The 19,819-nt window shown below is 42.1% G+C and overlaps 1 protein-coding gene across 1 annotated transcript in view; it reads right to left on the bottom strand.

The window, feature by feature from the left end:
* Positions 1-19,819, bottom strand: part of atad3 (ATPase family AAA domain containing 3) — a 74,100-nt gene that overhangs the window by 28,844 nt on the left and 25,437 nt on the right. Inside the window, exons 8-10 of the mRNA XM_072245057.1 lie at positions 12,154-12,309; positions 8,784-8,840; positions 8,558-8,683 (exon numbers count right to left, since the gene is read on the bottom strand). Of these exons, the coding sequence (XP_072101158.1) occupies positions 8,558-8,683; positions 8,784-8,840; positions 12,154-12,309 (339 nt within the window). The remainder of the gene's footprint in view (positions 1-8,557; positions 8,684-8,783; positions 8,841-12,153; positions 12,310-19,819) is intronic.

The following is a 19,819-nucleotide window of genomic DNA, read 5'->3' as shown; positions in this document are numbered from 1 at the left end:
GCTATGCATATTTCACATTAATATTGACTTTATCAGCAGCTCCAACTTGGTAACATCTCCCATTGTTACAATAAGTGGCAAAAATGGACGGCTTATCAATTCTTTTATATACAAATGTATTTAATATGCTCAGATGCAACTGTATTGGAATCAATGTCCGTTAATACCAATGAATGTAGATCTCTTAATATCTGTACACCGAAGAAAATCTTAAGAACACAGAAGTAGGCATATATTTGTCCATATATGCTCTTCCATTCCATAAGATTAAGCCTGATTTTTACTTCAAAACCACACTGTACTAATCCCATATTCCGCAATTCCCCTAACATACAAAATTTATCATCTCTCTCGAGTATATTCAAGAATTTAGCCTACATAGCCCACTTTTTCAGTTAGAAAATTCCTGCAGGTTAAAACTTCTTCTCCTCTCTTTCCTCAATGGCCAGTCATTTCTTTTGAGACTGCACATTCTAGAGATCCCAGGAAAAAGTAACAACAGTCCCAATGAAGGGTCTCAGCCCAAAACGTTGACTCTTTATCTCTTTTCATATGGAATCAAAATCAGATTTATTATCAGCGGCATGTGTCGTGCAATTTGTTAACTTAGCAGCAGCAGTTCAATGCAATACAATACATAATATAGAAGAAAAACAAATAAATAAATCAATTACAGTACATGTATATTGAATAGATTAAAGATCATGCAAAAACATAAATAATATATATTAAAAAAGTGAGGTAGTGTTCACTGGTTCAATGTCCATTTAGGAATCGGATGGCAGAGGGGAAGAAGCTGTACCTGAATTGCTGAGTGTGTGCCTTCAGGCTTCTGTACCTCCTACCTGATACAGGTAACAGTGAGAAAAGGGCATGGCTTGGGTGCTGGGGGTCCTTATTAATGGACGCTGCCTTTCTGAGACACCGGTCCCTAATGATGTCCTGGGTACTTTGTAGGCCAGTACCCAAGATGGAGCCGACTAAATTTACAACCCCCTGCAGCTTCCTTCAGTTCTGTGCAGTAGCCTTCCCATATTAGACAGTGATGCAGCCTGTCAGAATGTACTCCATGGTACATCTATAGAAGTTTTTGGGTGTTTTTGTTGACATAACAAATTTCAAACTCCTAATAAAGTAGTCGTTGTCTTGCCTTCTTTAGAGCTGCATTGGTATGTTGGGACCAGGTTGGATCCTCAGAGATCTTGACACCCAGGAACTTGAAACTGCTCACTCTCTCCACTCCTGATCCCTCCATGAGGATTGGTATGTGTTCCTTAGTCTTACCCTTCCTGAAGTCCATAATCAGCTCTTTTGTCTTACTGACGCTGTGTGTAAGCTTGTTTCTACGACACCACTCCACTAGTTGGTATATCTTGCTGCTGTATGCCCTCTTGTCTTCATCTGAGATTCTACCAACAATGGTTGTATCATCAGCAAATTTATAGATGGTAGGCCTAGCCACACAACTAGGCCTAGCCACACAGTCATGCTGCCTGACCTGCTGAGTTCCTCTAGCACTTTGTGTTACTCTGGATTTCCAGCACCTGCAGAATCTCCTGCATTTATCCTTGCATCTGATTGTTCTCTACACCTTTTAATGATGATCCTTCAAATCACAACTGAACAAGTTATTACTAAGATTCTCACATCCCCAAATGGCTAGTTTAATAGCAGATACAGTTTTAATAATATCAGCTAACATTCTCTCAAATGGTTGCAGTACCTGCTTATTAACTCTGAGTAATCCATGTGCAAGGAGAGCCCACACCTTTCAACCACTCACCACCTGAACCCCACACCTTTCAACTACTCACCACCTGAACCCCACACCTTTCAACCACTCACCAGCTGAACCCCACACCTTTCAACCACTCACCACCTGAACCCCACACCTTTCAATCACTCACCATTAAAATAAATTACCATACCTATTTTTTTCTCTACCGAAGTGGACGTCTTCACTTTCCTACATTATACCATTTTGTCATGCCATTTTCCAGTTTTATCCAAGTTACTTAATGATGTTTCTGGGCACCTCCCCATTCCTGAACCACCAAAGATCACAACTCATTCCACTGCCTTGCCTATTGCCCTGATTTTTCTAAATTTCCCCCAGCTAAAACAAAACACCCCTTCCACCCACAATTTAAGGACCTGATAGCTCAAGTTTCCCCTCCCAATTACAGATTTCCAGTCAGATTCAAATGAAGACCACCACAGTGAAGCAACTCCTCCTGTCCCCAGTATTGGTGCCAGTGTCCAATCAAATGAAAGCCAGTTCCTCGCGCAATCAATTCTATTCTCATTAAAGCTGCGCCAATATGCATGTGGCTCAGTATTACCCAAAGATCAAGTCTATGTTTTTTTTTAAAATGAAGTAGTATTCACTCCCTTCAGCAAAATTCCTTTTGATCCTAATTATACTGCTGGATCTCACATGGTCCATGACACTGAGTCCTTTCTGCTCCATTTCTACTACAGCCCCAATAAAAAACGTGCTTAATCCTTTCACTATGCAGGCAATGTAGAAATGGATTCAGCTCACAGGCGTAGAACACCACTTGCTCTGATGTTATTTAATTGATTTCTTCCCGTAAATGCAAAACCACAACGTTGTCTTTACCTTGAAGCACCTGCCTGAAAGCCCATACCCCACAGACAATGCAATTTATAGTGTCTGCACAGCACTTAGCGTCCAAACACCCAAAAATTCCTCATTCTGAGGCTCTCACGTACTCCTATGATAAATTCTTACATCCACATTAGCAGTCAAAACCACTTTTATTATCTCCAAACGCTTTACATGTTGGCCTCCCGATGGAGGTGCTGAGGCATCATTACTGCCATGAGACTGCAATGAACACTGCTTTAACATTTCAATTATAATAGCGATTTAAGAACGAACATTGGGAAGGAGCTGTTCAGATGTGTACAAAGAAGCAAGGATTTGGATAGATCTGGTTACATCAAGAGTAAGTCAACGATGTTGTGTAGAATATCATTAGTATTCTGGCTCTGCTTCAAAGCCCAGTATAACTTACTCACTACTGGTACAAACTGAATCACTGCAGTGTTATATAAAAAGAATTCTGCTTTCTAAATATAGCCCCATGACTCTCTGTAATTTAAGGCTAATTTTCTTTGATGCAGTTACAAGTGTTGATGCAAGTCTCCACAACTGAAGCGATTAAGCAGCTGGGCCATTTACAGTGGTGGAATCCTGTGAAACTGTCACAAATGGAGTTGGCGTAGTCATTAACCTAGCAGATGAGATATTCCCGTTGGTGCTCACTTTGCAGGTGACGCTACTAAATGTCTGCCCTTGGGAAGGAAATGTGACAACTCAGCACGGTGCAAAGCTGATACGAAAGTACCAAAGAGCTTCCATCAAATCACCACTGCATGCACGCAGCATGCGGGCATTCTGCAATCAAGTCTCATGCAACCAGGCAATCTCATCACATACCAAGTTATTACCCCACCATCTTAAATCAACAAAATGCAAATTGCTCGTCAAGACACAGTGGTGGCCAGTATCTTGAGTATTGCACCAAACACCTTTAGACACGGTCAACATTATACTTGCTTCAAACACGACTTCAACAGTATCACTGAAACCAACCAGTAAAATCTCACCAATTCTGCTTTCCTTTACCCATTTCTTACCTTTATCCAAAAATTCCTGGCTTTTCCTTTTTGATCACCTTTCCCACTGTCATGTCATATCTGATCACAGATCCACAGCACAATAACTTTAAACGTTAATAGAACATAGAATATAGAATAGTACAGCACAGTACAGGCCCTTTGGCCCACAATGTTGTGCCAACCCTCAGACCCTGCCTCCCATATAACCCCCTACCTTAAAGTCCTCCATATACCTGTCTAGTAATCTCTTAAACTTCACTAGTGTATCTGTCTCCACCACTGACTCAGGCAGTGCATTCCACACACCAACCACTCTGAGTAAAAAACCTTCCTCTAATATCCCTCTTGAACTTCCCACCCCTTACCTTAAAGCCATGTCCTCTTATATTGAGCAGTGGTGCCCTGGGGAAGAGGTGCTGGCTATCCACTCTATCTATTCCTCTTATTATCTTGTAAACCTCTATCATGTCTCCTCTCATTCTCCTTCTCTCCAAAGAGTACAGCCCTAGCTCCCTGAGAATGATTTTTTAAACATTTTCTATCATTTCCCAACACACAATGCATCAGTCACTGTGCTATTACAGAATAAATTGTCCCGTTCTTTTTAAATCCTCTTTACATTTGCAGGAAGTTCACAGTTCTCTCTACGGTGCACGGCCGCACAGTAGCTGAAAAGCTCCCGTGCACATAGCCTTCGTTGCCACGCAATTGGAGTTTTCTTTTATATAATGATTTATTAAAGTGCCGTGCAGTTGTCAGACAGTGTAAAAAAACATTCCTGCACAGAGCAATGGTTGGTCTGCGCAGCTGTAAAACAAAATTAGAGGGAACATTGAGAAAGTTACTAGCTCAAGGTACCGAGAATGCAAAATGCCCACAGGAACACTTCTGACTCACTACAGCAATCAAAATACACAATCTACAGCAGCAGAAATTAAAATATCATTTCACTGCTTCTGTAAGCACTGCAGGGATCTGATTAGAAAACATTCTGCTTGGCTGTAAATTCATTACGTTTATTGCATTGCATCCTGTCCACAGCAGACACCATTCTCATCTTTTTTGCAAATTCATTTATTCATCACCAACCTTTTTATTTAGATTTAAAAAAATATAGGATGTGGGCTAGCATGCTACATAGACTTTTATGGCAGGCGACATCACTGCTTGTTCTCTACTCACTACTGTGTAAACAGCAAAAAAATCTCTTCATATTCTGCTTTGGATGGCATGAATATTGAAACTTCGAACTTCAGGTATCCTCCCACCCATGCTCCTTTCCCAGAGTCTCCCCCTCTTTGTTCACCGTTTCTACACCGCCTCCTATTACCTAGACTCATCACCCTTCCTCATCTGCTTCCATCTACCCATTAAGCACATACCTATCTACCTTGCGTTCTCCTTTGGCACACTTTTCATACACCCTCCCCATGTGCTCCATCTGCAAGTAGTCTTGCCCATTGCTACAGCCTGTGTCGCACCCCGCTCTCTCACTTCTACACACTAGCTATCTTCTCTCTGCGCCCTTACCCTGAGGTAGGCTCGTGACCATCCTTCTGCCTCCACAGTTGCTGCTTGACCCAATGACTCCTTCCAACAGTGGATCTTTTGCTCTGTAATGTCTCCTTTTGTACTCTTGAAATTAAATCCCTTTTCTCAACCAAGGCTTCAACTCACCTAAAAAAGAGCAAAACTAGTAGGAGGCAATGAGTATGCTCACAGGAGGTTGGTCAAGTAGATTACACTTTATCATTTGAGTGACTCATGTCTCAGCAGACTAGTTGTTACTAAGATCTTAATGTGGTAACTGTCACCTATTTGGATGACATATTAAAACGTGATCACCTATTTATTAAAATTAAAGGCATCCGTTAGTTTTGCGAGACCATGGATCTGCGCCTGGAAAGTTGCAGAAAGTCTTCACTCTCCAGGGCGCAGGCCTGGGCAAGGTTGTATGGAAGACCAGCAGTTGTCCATGCTGCAAGTCTCCCCTCTCTACGACACCAATGTTGTCCACGGGAAGGGTATTAGGACCCATACAGCTTGGCACTGGTGTTGTCGCAGAGCAATGTTTAAGTGCCTTGCTCAAGGGCACAACAGGTTCCCTCGGCTGGGGCTCGAACTCACGACCTTCAGGTAGCCAGTCCAGTGCCTTACCCACTTGGCCACGTGCCCACACCACCTATTTATAGCTATATGCAAATCTGATCAATCAACATCAAATCAAGTATAATTATCATTCAACCATACATAGATACAGCTGAACGAGACAGCTTTTCTCCGGGGCCAACGTGCAATACATTCAAAATAGCAAGCAAACATTCAAAAATAGTGAGTAACACAATTCAAAATATCGAGCAAAGAAGAATATTTTCTCAAAAAAAAGTCAAAGACCCTGAGTGCCAATGTCCAGTAATTGATGGTACAGTCTCCTGTCAGTATACAGACGCACGCAATCCAGCCTGTCATTCCATTCCACTGCACGAACGGGAGGGCAACGCCAATGGGAGAGGCCAGCCCCAGCTGAGCTCAACCATGTGGCAGTGCTTCTGCGTCTCTCACCTGGACGGCAGCAGCAGGCAAGCCCGAGGCTTGAGGCTTGTTCTCAGTACAATGGAGGCTACACAATTCTCATGTAGCCTCTGATGTAGCGAAGACATAATGGTAGAAATCAAAGTCAACAATCGTAATTGGTCAATATTATCCCTTCAATCAATGCCACCTAAATAACTTTAATTGTTCTTTAGCCGTTTAGTGAATCAGGCTGTGCATCAAACTTTAGCATTCATCAATATTACATTACCATTATTTGATTGTGAAGTTCTCCGGGGCACGTGGGCCAAGTGGTTAAGGCATTCGTCTAGTTATCTCAAGGTCGCTAGTTTGAGCCTCAGCCATGGCAGCGTGTTTGTGCCCTTGAGCAAAGCACTTTATCACACATTGGCCTAGTCTGTGCGAGAAGTGCGAGACTTCCAATCTGCGCCTTGTAAGGCATGAAAATGGCCAACGCAGGCCTCTCATGGTCTGAGTTGACGTTCCCTCCCTTCCCCGGGGCAACAAGTAAACATAATTCTGCCTTACTTTAATGTAATGTCAAAATTGAGGATACTTGCTAATGTTTGCAGTGTTCATTTCCATTTGCAGCTCCTCAGACAAGAGTAGCCATGCGCACATTGGTGCCCAAAGTCTTAGACAACATCCAACTATATTGGTAAATGCCAAAGAACATTTGTGTTACACAATTACTATGCAATGCCCATTTCAAACTAAAGCGAAATCTTGGACATTAATGTTCTGAAAGTTACCTTCCTGCTAGTCTAACAATACGGTGGTCACTGGCTCAACCCGATCTTAAAACCCTTCCACCATATATCAAACTCAAATCAGGACCATGATACACTATACCCCCTTGGTTACATGTGTGCCATTCCAAGAACTCGGTGTCAACTCGAACTAAGCAGTTCAACAAATGAGCCCAAATGCTTCCTCGCTTTACCAGGGATGCATTCATCTGTATCAGTTGTAGGATGCCTGCAGAAACACTTCAAGGATACCTTGACAAAGCCAATTGAATCTGCAATTTCTTATTGACTTGAAAAGGACACACGCACATTGAAACAGCACACTGTTCTGTATTAGAAACATATTGGTATTCTTTTGATGTCACTGAATCAAAATGTTGGAACTCCCTACTGTATAAGTGTAGGAACACCATAACAGTCCAAGTTAACAGCTCTTATTACCACCTTTAAATTATACAAAACACATTTGCCAAGACGCCACTCAATCTAACACACAAATTTGAAGTTATTCAAAACTCCCCCAGCTTCTCCTAACATACCCCACTCCTATTCAATCTGTGCCCACTGAATTAAAGACTCAATTTTTGAAATCCGCACCTTAGTTTTTCAAATCTTGCCATGACTTGTTGGCCTGACCCCATTTATAATCTCCATTTTCGCAATACTCCCTCTCACCTAACGCACTCCTCTCCCTCCAGACATCCGTATTCTTCCAATCCTGGCCTCTTGATTACCCCTGAATTTAACAGGCCACAACAGGCAGCTTCCAAAATGTTTTCTCTTTTTTTTTAAAGACACAGAGTAAAATCTTGGATCTTATTTCCCTAAAATCTCTCTTTTTTAAAAAATCCACCCATGCAGCATTTAGGACATTCTGATACATTAAAAGGTGCTATTTAGATACAAGTTGTTCTTGTTATTCACAAGAGTAAGGGAGGGATATGAATAAACATTAACCTTGCCAGTAACATACAAATCCAAGAATACAAACAATAATTACTAACAGATGGTAGAGGAGAAAAAAAAAGTAAAACAAAATATTACATTAACTATAGTGTTTTGAAGGCACTGTATTTACTTTTACAGCCCAAAATTAAACAGTAGATTTAATTTGAATTTCAAGGATAGTCACAAGGACAAGATTCACTGACCTCACCTGGCAACCAGTGTTGCTATAAGCAGGTTTGCTGTGATCTTCAGCTGAAGGGTGTATGAGAGAGATGGTAGGAGGGGACGTGGAAGAGAGGAATTTAATCAAGGCAATTTTATTTCCCAACCTGTAATCTATACTTGGGGCTGGTCGGTGGTGTAGTGTCATCAGCAATGGACTTCGAGGTGGATGGTCCCAAGTTCGAATCTGGCTGGGTCCCAACCTGAGCAGCAGCACCTGCTTGGAACGCCTGGCAAACTACTTGCCACAAAGACAGTGGGGACAACTCCACTATCCATAAAGTCTCTATGAGTCGATGACGACTCGCTACAGCTGAAGGGCTGGATTGAGAGCTACACATTAAACATTCAGTAGCTCCTTTGTAGAAGCCAAATAACTCAAGATAAACGCTCTCCTAGACATCACAACATGCACAGAATTGATGGGAATGATTTACCTTAGCAAAAAGGGTTTTCCCTGTACCCGGAGGTCCATACATGAGGATATTTCGGTATAGTCCCTTGTTACTCTTGGTGTTTCTGGTTGCTATGGCAATATCTCTAACACGTTCCTCTAAGTTTGGCTACAAACAGAAATGAGAATGTGAGAAGAATTTCTACAGGCACCAAGATGAATGTGGGGAGCAGGTGGGGTGGAAATCGAGCAGAAATGCAGTTACTCACACTCAGCACTACTCCTTCCAGTGCATCCTGTGGCTTGCTCATCAAACGTTTACCAACCTGAGGGGGAAAGTTTCCGATTAACCTTCAAAGTGTTTTTTTTCAAAATCACACCTACAATAAATGCTTAAGTAAAAATCAAATTGCAAAGGGAATACCCAACCTTCACCAAATCCACCCATACATTAATCTATAGAAACAGGAGAAAATGCCTGGGTTTGCAAAGATAATTTCAACACAGCACCTCCCCCCACCATCCCCTGCCAATTCCCATGACTCAAACTTCCAAGAAACAGAATCAGGTTTAATATCATTGGCATATGTCATGAAATTTGTTAACTTTGCATCAGCAGTACAATGAAATACATGATAAATACAGAAAAACTGAATTACATTATGTATATACATGTGTGTATTAAGTAAGTAGTGTAAGAACAGAAATAAAAAACATAGTGAGGTAGTGTTCATGGGTTCAGTGACCATTTAGAAATCAGAGGAAGAATCTAAATGTTTATGAATCAGAATGCGTGCCTTCAGGCTCCTGTACCGCCTTTCTGCTGGTAACAATGAGAGAGAGCATGTCTTGGGTGGTGGGGGTCCTTAACAATGGATGCCGCCTTTGTGAGGCACTGCTCCTTGAAGATGTCTTGGATACTACGGAGGTCCATAATTTTACAACTCTTACTTTGATTCTGTATAACAGCCCCCCACCCCCATACCAGACAGTAATGCAGTCAGTCAGAATGCTCTCCACAGTACATTTGAGAAATGTAGAAAGGTAGAAATTTGAGCGTTTTAGATGATATACCAAATCTCCTCTAACTCCTATCAAAGTACATCTGCTGTCTTGCTTCTCTATAGCTACATTGACATGTTGGGACCAGGTTAGGCCCCCCAGAGACATTAACACCCAAGAACTTGAAATTGCTCACTCTCTCCACCTCTGATCCCTCTGTGAGGATTGGTGTGTGTTCCCTCATCTTACCCTTTCTGAAGCCACAATCAGGTCTTTAGTCTTACTGACGTCGAGTGCCAGGTTGTTGCTGCGACACCACTCAACTAGTTGGTATATCTCGCTCCTGTACACCCTCTTGACACCATCTGAGATTCTACCAACAATGGTTGCGTCATCAGCAAGTTTATAGATGGTATTTGAGCTGCGCCTAGCCACACAGTCATGGCTGTAGAGAGAGTAAAGCAATGGGCTAAGCTCACATCTCACAAGTGCACCAGTGTTGATTGTCAGCGTGGTGGAGATATTACCGCCAATCTGCACAGACTGCGATCTTTTTGGTTAGGAAGACGAGGATCCAGTTGTAGAGGGAGGTACAGAGACCCAGGTTCCGTAGCTTTTCGGTCAGGACTGTAGAAATGATGGTGTTGTCAATCGATAGCATCCTGACATAGAGTTAAATATAGTGCTTTCACAAACTGGCAAGATGTTCCATTGTTGAAAAGCCAAGCATATCTCACCATTTACCAACCTACATACATTAATAACTCCAGAACTCTCAGCCTATGCATCAGTGTAGTTCCAAGGAAATACTTCAGTTCTGTTAATTTTAACCACTGTGAGGATAACAGATTGGCAGAGAATTACTAAATGCAAACATAATTTTTGAAAATTGCATTATGTAGAGATTCTAAACATGTCACTTAGCTAAACTAAATGCACATTACCCGTTTCTATAAAGAAGAGCTTTATTTCACTTAAAGTGGTTCTACTGCTCAAGATCATTAGCCAGTTCCAATTCTACTGCTGATGAGCATTTAACTTTCCCATTACTTAAGAGCGGAAACAGCTACTGATGCAAGTTATCAATGTATTCTTTTGAGAGTCAGCACAAAAACTCAGGTTGACATTCCAGTGCAGTAAGGTGTAAGTGCTGACTCTTCTAAAGTCTGTTGATGTCGTAGTTCAGACTTCGCTGTTTTTTGTAGATGCACGAATTGCGAGACCGGGGTTCGAGAACTAGCGTTCGATTTCCTGTCACCAGTGGGTCGGGAGCTCGAGGCCTAGAATTCAGATCCCTCATCCATAAGGCATAGGAGTAGTATTAGGCCATTCAGCCCATCGAATCTGCTCCGCCATTCCATCACGGCATCAAGGCTCCCCACTCATTGTCACTGGAAAATCTTGGGTTGATACTGAAGATCAAAACCCGAAAGGTCGATTGGAAATCTGGAAGTCGAGGCCCGATGGCCAGAGTCGAAGGCTGCGAATCTCTGCACGTTCACCGAGGAAGCTGAAGGCCCAATATTGGTGAATCCACTTGTCTATTGGAGGCCAGAGGCTGAAAAGACAGCCTGCCCTGGAGTTAGAGGACTGTGTATGTGTGTGTCTGGGCGGGAAGGAAGAACATTGCTTTTGTTTTGCTGTTGTTTCTTGGTATGTTGCATTTTGTGCCTGTGTTCTGCTGAACATCGTGGGCACGCTATGTTGGTGCCGGAATGTGTGGCAACACTTGAGGGCTTGTCCCCAGCACATCCTTGGGTGTGTTGGCTGTTAATGCATTTCACTGTATGTTTTGATGTACGTGTGATAAATAAATCTGACTAGATTTAACAGACTCGGGCAATCATGAAAAAGCTTCAGCATTATGCTGAGGAACAGAATTACAGATTGGTTACTTTATGTAAGAGCAATTAAGACGGTTTCACTTCCCTGTCTTTTCCCTAAAGCCCTATAATTTTCTTTCCTCCACACTTTCGAGTATGTACTAGCTTCCTTTTCAATGCCATGGGGGATATGTATGGCTATAATCTCCCCTTAATCAAAACAACACTAAACCAATACAATTGGTTATTATAACACTGCTACATGAGGGAATTTACGCACAAGATACCCGTCACATTTCACAGAAACAGCTACGATATGTTTTCCCTGTGACTATGTGGATTTATCCCAATGCTGCAGTTTCTTCCCAAGTTCCAAAGACAAGGAGTTAGGATTCGGGTTGGTAAACCGTGGGCAGGCTATGCTGGTGCTGGAAGAATGGCCACACTTGCCTCTTGCCCCAGCACAACCCTCTCTGACCTGATCTGGCACAAACAACGCATTTCACGGCATATTTCCACGTACCTCTGACAAATAAAGCTCAAACTTCTTTAAAGAGCTTACCACCTTACACTCCCAAAAAAAAGCTTCACTCATTTCATCCAGCAATGGACTATCCCAGCAATAATACCAAAGGAGCCATAGAAATGAAGTTTCTTTGAAATCTAAAATTACATTGATGAATCGCCCTTTATCTACAAGAGCAAACGGGAGCCAGACAGACCTCCATATTCAGATATGCTCTGTAGTATAATCACTCAGGCTTCTATCTAGGAAAGATCACTGAACCTCCTAAACCACCATAAGCTGTCCTACCTTGATTGGATGTTTCAGCGCTTCCACTAATGTAATGCGGGAGGTGTCGCGAACCAGGGAGGGCTTCCCCAGCCGAGCCTCAATGTACCGCCCGGCAACTCCTGTAGCGTTCCTGGCCGAGTAAACACCAACAGCCAGCAGCGTCAGTCCCGCCACCTGAGGACAAATTAGGGAGGGAAAAGTTACAGGATCATGTAGCGCAATAAGCAGCACCACGACAACTATTAGACATGACAGCTATGCAATGGTTGTTCCAGGCAAAATTTAGGAACATCTTGGAGGAAACGTTGTAAAGTTTGGCAAGCACTGAGGTATCAGGAACAGATATCTGGGTACGTTCCTAACCAGTCAAACTTGCACTCCAAAATTCATGTCGTTTCTGCAACAACCAAGTACTTTCAAAAAGTTCACTATCCAAGGGAAAAAAAAAGTCCAACATATTTATTCACTTACAAAATTCCTCCAGTAGTTTGAGCTATGCCCTTCTCCTCCCACTCTAATTATATCAATCTATTCCCATTCTTACTTTCCATTTGATTTCCCTGATAATCTTACAGCTTTATTTTTGAGGATGACAGACAGTACGTAAAAAACACAAGGGGTCAGCAGGAAACCAGGACACTATTCTCTTTACTGAAAATAAAGAGGAAAAAGCCAAAATGCACTAAGTACGGCTTAGAAAATTTTGGGAGAATTATACTATTTCAAGTAAAAAAAAAGTGATAAATAGCACCAAGCTTGAGTTTCAAAGGCCTATACAAAGTCAGAAGGAAACACTACTGAGTGGACTTACAATGATTAGGTTTGGTCTTAACTCTTAACAGTGAGGATGTATATGTAGTGACAGGAATTTGAAGCAGCAGTGACTTACAATTTAGAGGGAAAAGAGAGAAAGCAATAGCAGTTGAGAAAAAGGTCTTGTTATTAATCCCATCACAGCAAACGAAGGGTCTCAGCCCGTAAAGTCCACTGTACCTCTTCCTAGAGATGCTGCCTGACCTGCTGTGTTCACCAGCAACTTTTATGCATGTTGCTTGAAATTCCAGCATCTGCAGAATTCCTCGTGTTTGCGTTTTTAAACTATTCCTGTATGTTGTTAAGTATTCAAAAGAGATCTAGGTCCTCACAATTATAATTAAGTATCTGCTCTGTGCCTGTTTCAATAATGCACTTGAAAATTAAATTTTAGAGGATTGGAAGAAATAGCCTAATATTAAAGTAATATCATCCGACTTGGCAGTGCAGCAAAGGTCAAACACTGCTGAATTACAAAAGCAGTTCGAAATGGGCCAAAGGAACAGCGTACACAAATAGCTTCCAAGAGGTACAACAGCAGATACCACTAGTTGCAGAATCCTTCAGAATGGTTAAACATCGATTAAAAACAAGAGTCCATTTAGAACGGTTAAAAATTGCCCTTTTACTACTGTGGTAATGCCCAAGAGGCAAAAACCAGGAAGCAAGCTGTAGCAACAACAGAAATGCAATGCTCAGTTTTTAACTTTTAAGACCTCTTCATCATTGCTTTTTAAGTTAACAAGAGCTCTGTGCACATTAGCAGTGAAAGAGAAGTCGCTTGCAGCTACAAACTCCACAGTACTCCTAGTTCTCAAGCCTACTCTTTCTGGGTCTATTGGTGGATTTACTGGCAAGCCCACAGCCAGGGCAACTACTATGATCAATACCTGAACAGGATGGAACTAACTGGCAGGACTGCCACTATCCCACAACTAAAGCACAAAGGCTTGAGCAATAAACTGCTGATGTCCTTAGGAATCCTAATTACTCACACTTCAGGCTTATTAGCCTTTTAGCAAATTTCAAACCTGGGCACCCAGATCTCACTGCATCTCAGAATTCTGCAGTCTCTTACCATTGAGATAATACATTAATGTTTAATTTCACCTGCCAAAAAAGACAATTCCACGTTTTCTCACACTGAAATCTATTTGCCTAATCTTTGCTTCACCTTGTTATATCCCTGTAAGCCTTTTCTCCTTGTTACAACTGTCTTACCGATCTTTCTATCACCAGCAAATGCCTTCATCCAAGTTATTTGCCATCATCGTTATGTGCCATTTCAAAATGACGTGGACAACCATGGTTTCATTATGATGCTTGTTCTTGGCTTTTTTAAAAATATACTCAGAAGCGGCTTGCTATTGCCTTCTTCTGGACAGTGCTTTTATGAGATGGGTGACCCCAGCCATTATCAATACTTTCCAGAGATTGTCTGCATGACGCCAGTGGTCGCATAACCAGGATTTGTGATATACACCTGCTGCTCATACAACCATCCACAAGAACATAAGAACATAAGAAATAGGAGCAGGAGTCGGCCATCTGGCCCATCGAGCCTGCTCCACCATTCAATAAGATCATGGCTGATCTGGCCATGGACTCATCTCCACCTACCTGCCTTTTCCCCATAACCCTTAATTCCCCTACTATGCAAAAATCTACCCAACCTTGTGTTAAATATATTTACTGAGGTAGCCGCCACTGCTTCATTGGGCAGAGAATTCTACAGATTCACCACTCTCTGGAAAACAGTTCCTCCTCATCTCCGTCCTAAATCTACTCCCCTGAATCTTGAAGCTATGTCCCTTAGTTCTAATCTTACCTACCAGTGGAAACAACTTTCCTGCCTCTATATTATCTATCCCTTCCATAATTTTATATATTTCGATAAGATCTCCTCTCATTCTTCTGAATTCTGGCGAGTACAGTCTCAGGCCACTCAATCTTTCCTCATAGTCTAACCCCCTAATTTCTGGAATCAACCTGGTGAACCTCCTCTGCACTGCATCCAAAGCCAGTATATCCTTCCTCAAGTATGGAGACCAGTACTTCATGCAATATTCCAGGTGCGGCCTCACAGTTACCCTGTACAGTTGCAGCATAACCTCCCTGTTCTTAAATTCAATTCGTCAAGCAATGAAGGCCAACATTCCATTTGCCTTCTTGATAGCCTGCTGCACCTGCAAACCAACCTTTTGTAATTCATGCACAAGCACTCCCAAGACCCTCTGCACAGCATCATGCTGCAGTCTTCTACCATTTAAATAATCCGATTTTCCATTTTTCCTTCCACAGTGGATGACCTCGCATTTACCAACATTGTACTCCATCTGCCAGACCTTTATCCACTCACTTAACCTATCTATATCCTTCTGCAGACTATTTGTATCCTCCACCTGCTTTCATGCCTTCAAATGACCCTGACTTGGGGGGCTAAGCAGGTGCTACACCTTGTCCAAGGGTGACCTGCAGGGTAGTGGAGGGAAGGGGTGCCTTTGATAGCGACATATCTCCACCCCACCACCCAAAGTCATTTATACAAAGTGTAAAAAGTCAAGAACTCAGCACCATTTCCTGCAGTGCAACACTCCTATGCATGTGGGCTGAAGGAAAAAAAAGATGCATTTATGCCTGTAAGCCAGCCATTCATCCACCTGTGCCAATGTTACCTCCTTTATCTCAAGCTTTTATTTTAGTACAGCACATCCATCATTTCCTTTTATTCATAACATGATACTTCTTGAAATAATGTTCTTTTAGTGAAACACAATTTCCCTTTCACAAAGCCACGCTGACACAGTCCAATTACCTTGGGGTTTTTTTTTCTCTAAGTGCTCTGCTAGAGCATTTTAAATAATAGCTTAACAATTTTCTTATGACTGATGTTAAGCTAAATAACCTGCAGTTTCTTACCTTCTGCCTCCTTCCCTTTCTGAATAAAGGAATTGCATTTGCTATCTTAATGTAACCTTTCCTAAATACAAGGGAGTTCAGAAAAATTTAAAACTCGCACATCAACTACCCCTCCAGCCAATTCTGTGAAGATCCTGGCATGAAGTCCATAAAGCCTAGGGAGTCACTCTGCAGCTCCAACAGTTTGCTCAGTTTTCCAGAGTTCCTCCCTCCCTACTAATTCCCAACGGCCAGCAATTTCTGGGATATTACTTGTACATGCTAAAGTGAAGATCAAGACAAAATCATTCAATTCATCTGCCTTCTCCATGCTTTCCATAATTAATTCCCAATATTACTTGCTCTACAGCAGAACTATTTGTGAACCTTTTTGGAAAAAAAGCTACAGAAGGTCTTTGTATCTGTTTTCATATTTCTGGCTAGATTTATCGTCAATTCTAATTTTTCCCTTTCTTATTAATCTGCAATCATTCTGACAGTTATTTATTAGCGGGATCAAGGCCTCCCGCAAATCTTCATTCACATTTGTTCTTGCATGAGGACAAATCATCAAAACAGATGGCTTATAATAGCTGCACATTTCACACAAAATATGGTGTGAGAATTGGTGAAGAAAGCTTCAGCATATTACTTTAACAGTGACTACGTCAGAATGGTCGAATATTACTGCTGTCCAGTCTGATCTCATCCCTCACAGGACTGTCCAGCAAATCCGTATGGCATCTCCACCACCGCTAATGCCACCTGCTGTCTGAGATAAGTACTGCATGAGTGCTTCACTTAAAGCAGTGGTCTCTAACCTCTGGGCTGCAGACCGATACATTGCCGCGAAACAGGCAGTGGATCAGTGGTAGCCGGGGCGCACCCAGCACATCTTTAAGAAAAAAGTCAAGATAAACACGCTAATTAATTAGGTGCCGCCCGGCACGTAAATGTCGGCCCAGATCAGAGGCGATTGCTGATTGCATAAAGCAAGTGAAATCGTCAATCACCTCTGATCTGGGCCAACATTTACGTGTCAGGCAGCACCTAATTAATTAGCTTGATTATTTTGGCTTTTTTCTTAAAGACGTGCGGGGTGCGTCCCGGCTACCGCTGCACCCCTGCATGCTTCGCGGCAATGCATTGGTCTGCGGCCCGGAGGTTGGGGACCACCGACTTAAAGGATTGCCAAACAGATGAGTTTGGCTTAATTTTGTTCTGCTCTTCCAGGAATTCAAGAATATGGGTCCACATTGCCACCAATAATCCATGGCCTCTCATCCACGCTGACTATGGTTCCTACCAAATTAGTCCCACTTGCCTGAATTTGACCATATCCCCCTAAACTCCTCCTATCCAAGCATTTACGTAAATGTCTTCTGAACGTTATCGTACCTGCCCCAACCACTTACTCTGGCAGCTCATTCCATAAATGTACTCCTTTCTGCATGAAGAAATTTCCTTTCGGGTTCCTTTTAAATCGCTCAGCTCTCACCTTAAAAAGATTATGCGTACTCATTCTGTACCCTCCCTTGATTTCATACATATCTACAAGACCATAAGATAAGACAAAGAGCCTGTTTCTACGCTCCATTACTTTGTGACTCTGTGACCTTTGCTTTCAGCAATTTTAACCAGCTTCCGTTCCCTTACTCTAGAGATGATATACCTCTTTTCTGGTGCTGCTGATGTAGCATTGCCAGTTAGGAGCCTGCAAACTTACAGAAACTCCCCTCTAATTCATCTTTTATATAGCCAAGTGGCCTTCAAAAATCTTCATCTTATCATGCTAGGATCAGCTTTGCTAAGTTTAACCACATAGGCTCTGAGGCTTTAGGTTTAACTTGTACAGCATCTTGATCAATACTAAATTAAGCATCCAAGCTGCATCTTGACCAGTAGACTACACAATTTTAATCAATAGCTTTTGATCTATACTAAACAGTATGCTGAGTACTTCAGATTGTCGTCTCCTTATTACAGAGATTAACAATGAAAGGCTCAACTCTAATCACTACATCATCCTCATTAGTACAACTCAATTTAATTGCATTCCAGCAAAATACTTTAAATGTTGACTTTTTAAATACAATCTCAGGAGAGAAAGAACTTGAACAGCATAACATTTTAATTTTGTTCTTCGGAGAAGCGTTTGTGCCTCTGTGTCTGTACTTGGGAGTTCAGAAAGATCTCGTTGAAATCTACCAGATACTGAAAGGCCTAGATGGAGTGGATGTGGAAAGGATGCTTCTATTAGTAGGAGAGTCTAGGATCCGATGGCACAGTTTCAGAATAAAGGGATAAGGGGATATCTTCTTAAACTGACATGAGGAGGAATTTCTTCAGAGGTGGTGAAACTATGTAATTCATTGCCACAGACAGCTGTGGACGTCAAGATATTGATAGGATTATGGGTACAGGAAGAAGCTCAGAAAATGAAGCTCAAAAACAAATCTACGATCGAATGGCATAGCAGATTCAGTGGGACAAATGGCCTGATCCTACTCCAACAGATATAGGAGCGGAATTAGGTCATTTGGCCCATCGAGTCTGCTCCGCCATTTCATCATGGCTGATCTAATTTACTTCAGGGCCAATCTCCTGCCTTCTCCCTGTATCCCTTCATGCCCTGACCAATCAAGAATCTATCAACCTTTGCCTTAAATATACATAAAGACCCGGCCTCTACAGCTGCCTCTAGCAAAGAATTCCACAGATTCACACTCTCTGGATAAAGAAATTCCTCCTCATATCCGTTCTAAAATGACAACCCTCTATTCTGAGGCTGTGTTCTCTGGTCTTAGATTCTCCCACCATACGAAGCATCTTTTCCACATCACTCTACCAAGGCCTTTCACCATTCAACTTCAATTGGGCCACCCCTCATTCTTCTGAATTCTAGTGCACACAGGCCCAGGGCCATCAAATGCTCTTAATATGACATGCCATTCAATCCTGGAACCGTTTTTGAGAACCTCCTTTGAACCCTCTCCAGTTTCAGCACATCCTTTCTAAGATAAGGGGCCCAAAACTGCTCACAACACTCTAGGTGAGGCCTCACCAGTGTTTTACAAAGTCTCAACATTACATCCTTGCTTTTATATTCTAGTCCTCTTGAAATGAATGCTAACATTGCATTTGCCTTCTTCACCACAGGCTCAATCTGCAAATTAACCTTGAGAATCCAGCACAAGGACCCTCAAGTCCCTTTGAGCCTCAAGTTTTTGTATTTACTCTCCATTTAGAAAATAGTTAGCCTTTTAATTTCTTCTACCAAAGTAAATGACCATACACTTCCTGACACTGTATTCTATCTGACACTTCTTTGCCCATTCTCCTGATATGCCCAAGGCCTTCTGCAGCCTCTCCACTTCCTCAGAACTACCTGCCCCTCCACTAACTATGCAACAAAGCCAACATTTCCATCATCCAAATCATTGACATACAACAAAAAAAAGGAATCGGTCCCTACACAGACCCCCGTGGAACACCACTCGTCACCGGCAGCCAACCAGGAAAGGCTCCCTTTATTTATTCCTACTCTTTGCCTCCTGCCAATTAGCCACTGCTTTTATTCCTACAGCTTATGGTCTTAGGACAAGAGTGATGATATGAAGACTTCATTTATTGTACATCTCCAAATCATGGATGGTGACCTTACTCCCTTTACACTTCACATGACGTTCAGTTGAGTGAAGAATCGAAAATCCTGGCCAGTCAAATATGAAGGTCACGCTCAGGTCAGAGTGTGACTTGGAACAGAAACTGAATGTGACATTTAGTGGGAAGAAGGACACAGCTAAATGAATATCAAATCTAACACTGTAAAACACAGATGAGAAGCCATAAGATCATCTCAGTGGAGACTGAAATTCCAATCCACTGGCAGACACTGATCTAACATCCCTCTCACTCAAGTAGACTGTGCTTTTGAAGGTTAAGTGACCCAACCAGACTCCTGCCTGCCAGT

The sequence above is a fragment of the Mobula birostris genome, chromosome 27 (assembly GCF_030028105.1).
Source record: "Mobula birostris isolate sMobBir1 chromosome 27, sMobBir1.hap1, whole genome shotgun sequence".
NCBI lineage: Eukaryota > Metazoa > Chordata > Chondrichthyes > Myliobatiformes > Myliobatidae > Mobula > Mobula birostris.
Note: the sequence above shows the minus strand (reverse complement) of the source record. Positions and strands in the feature narration are given on the sequence as shown.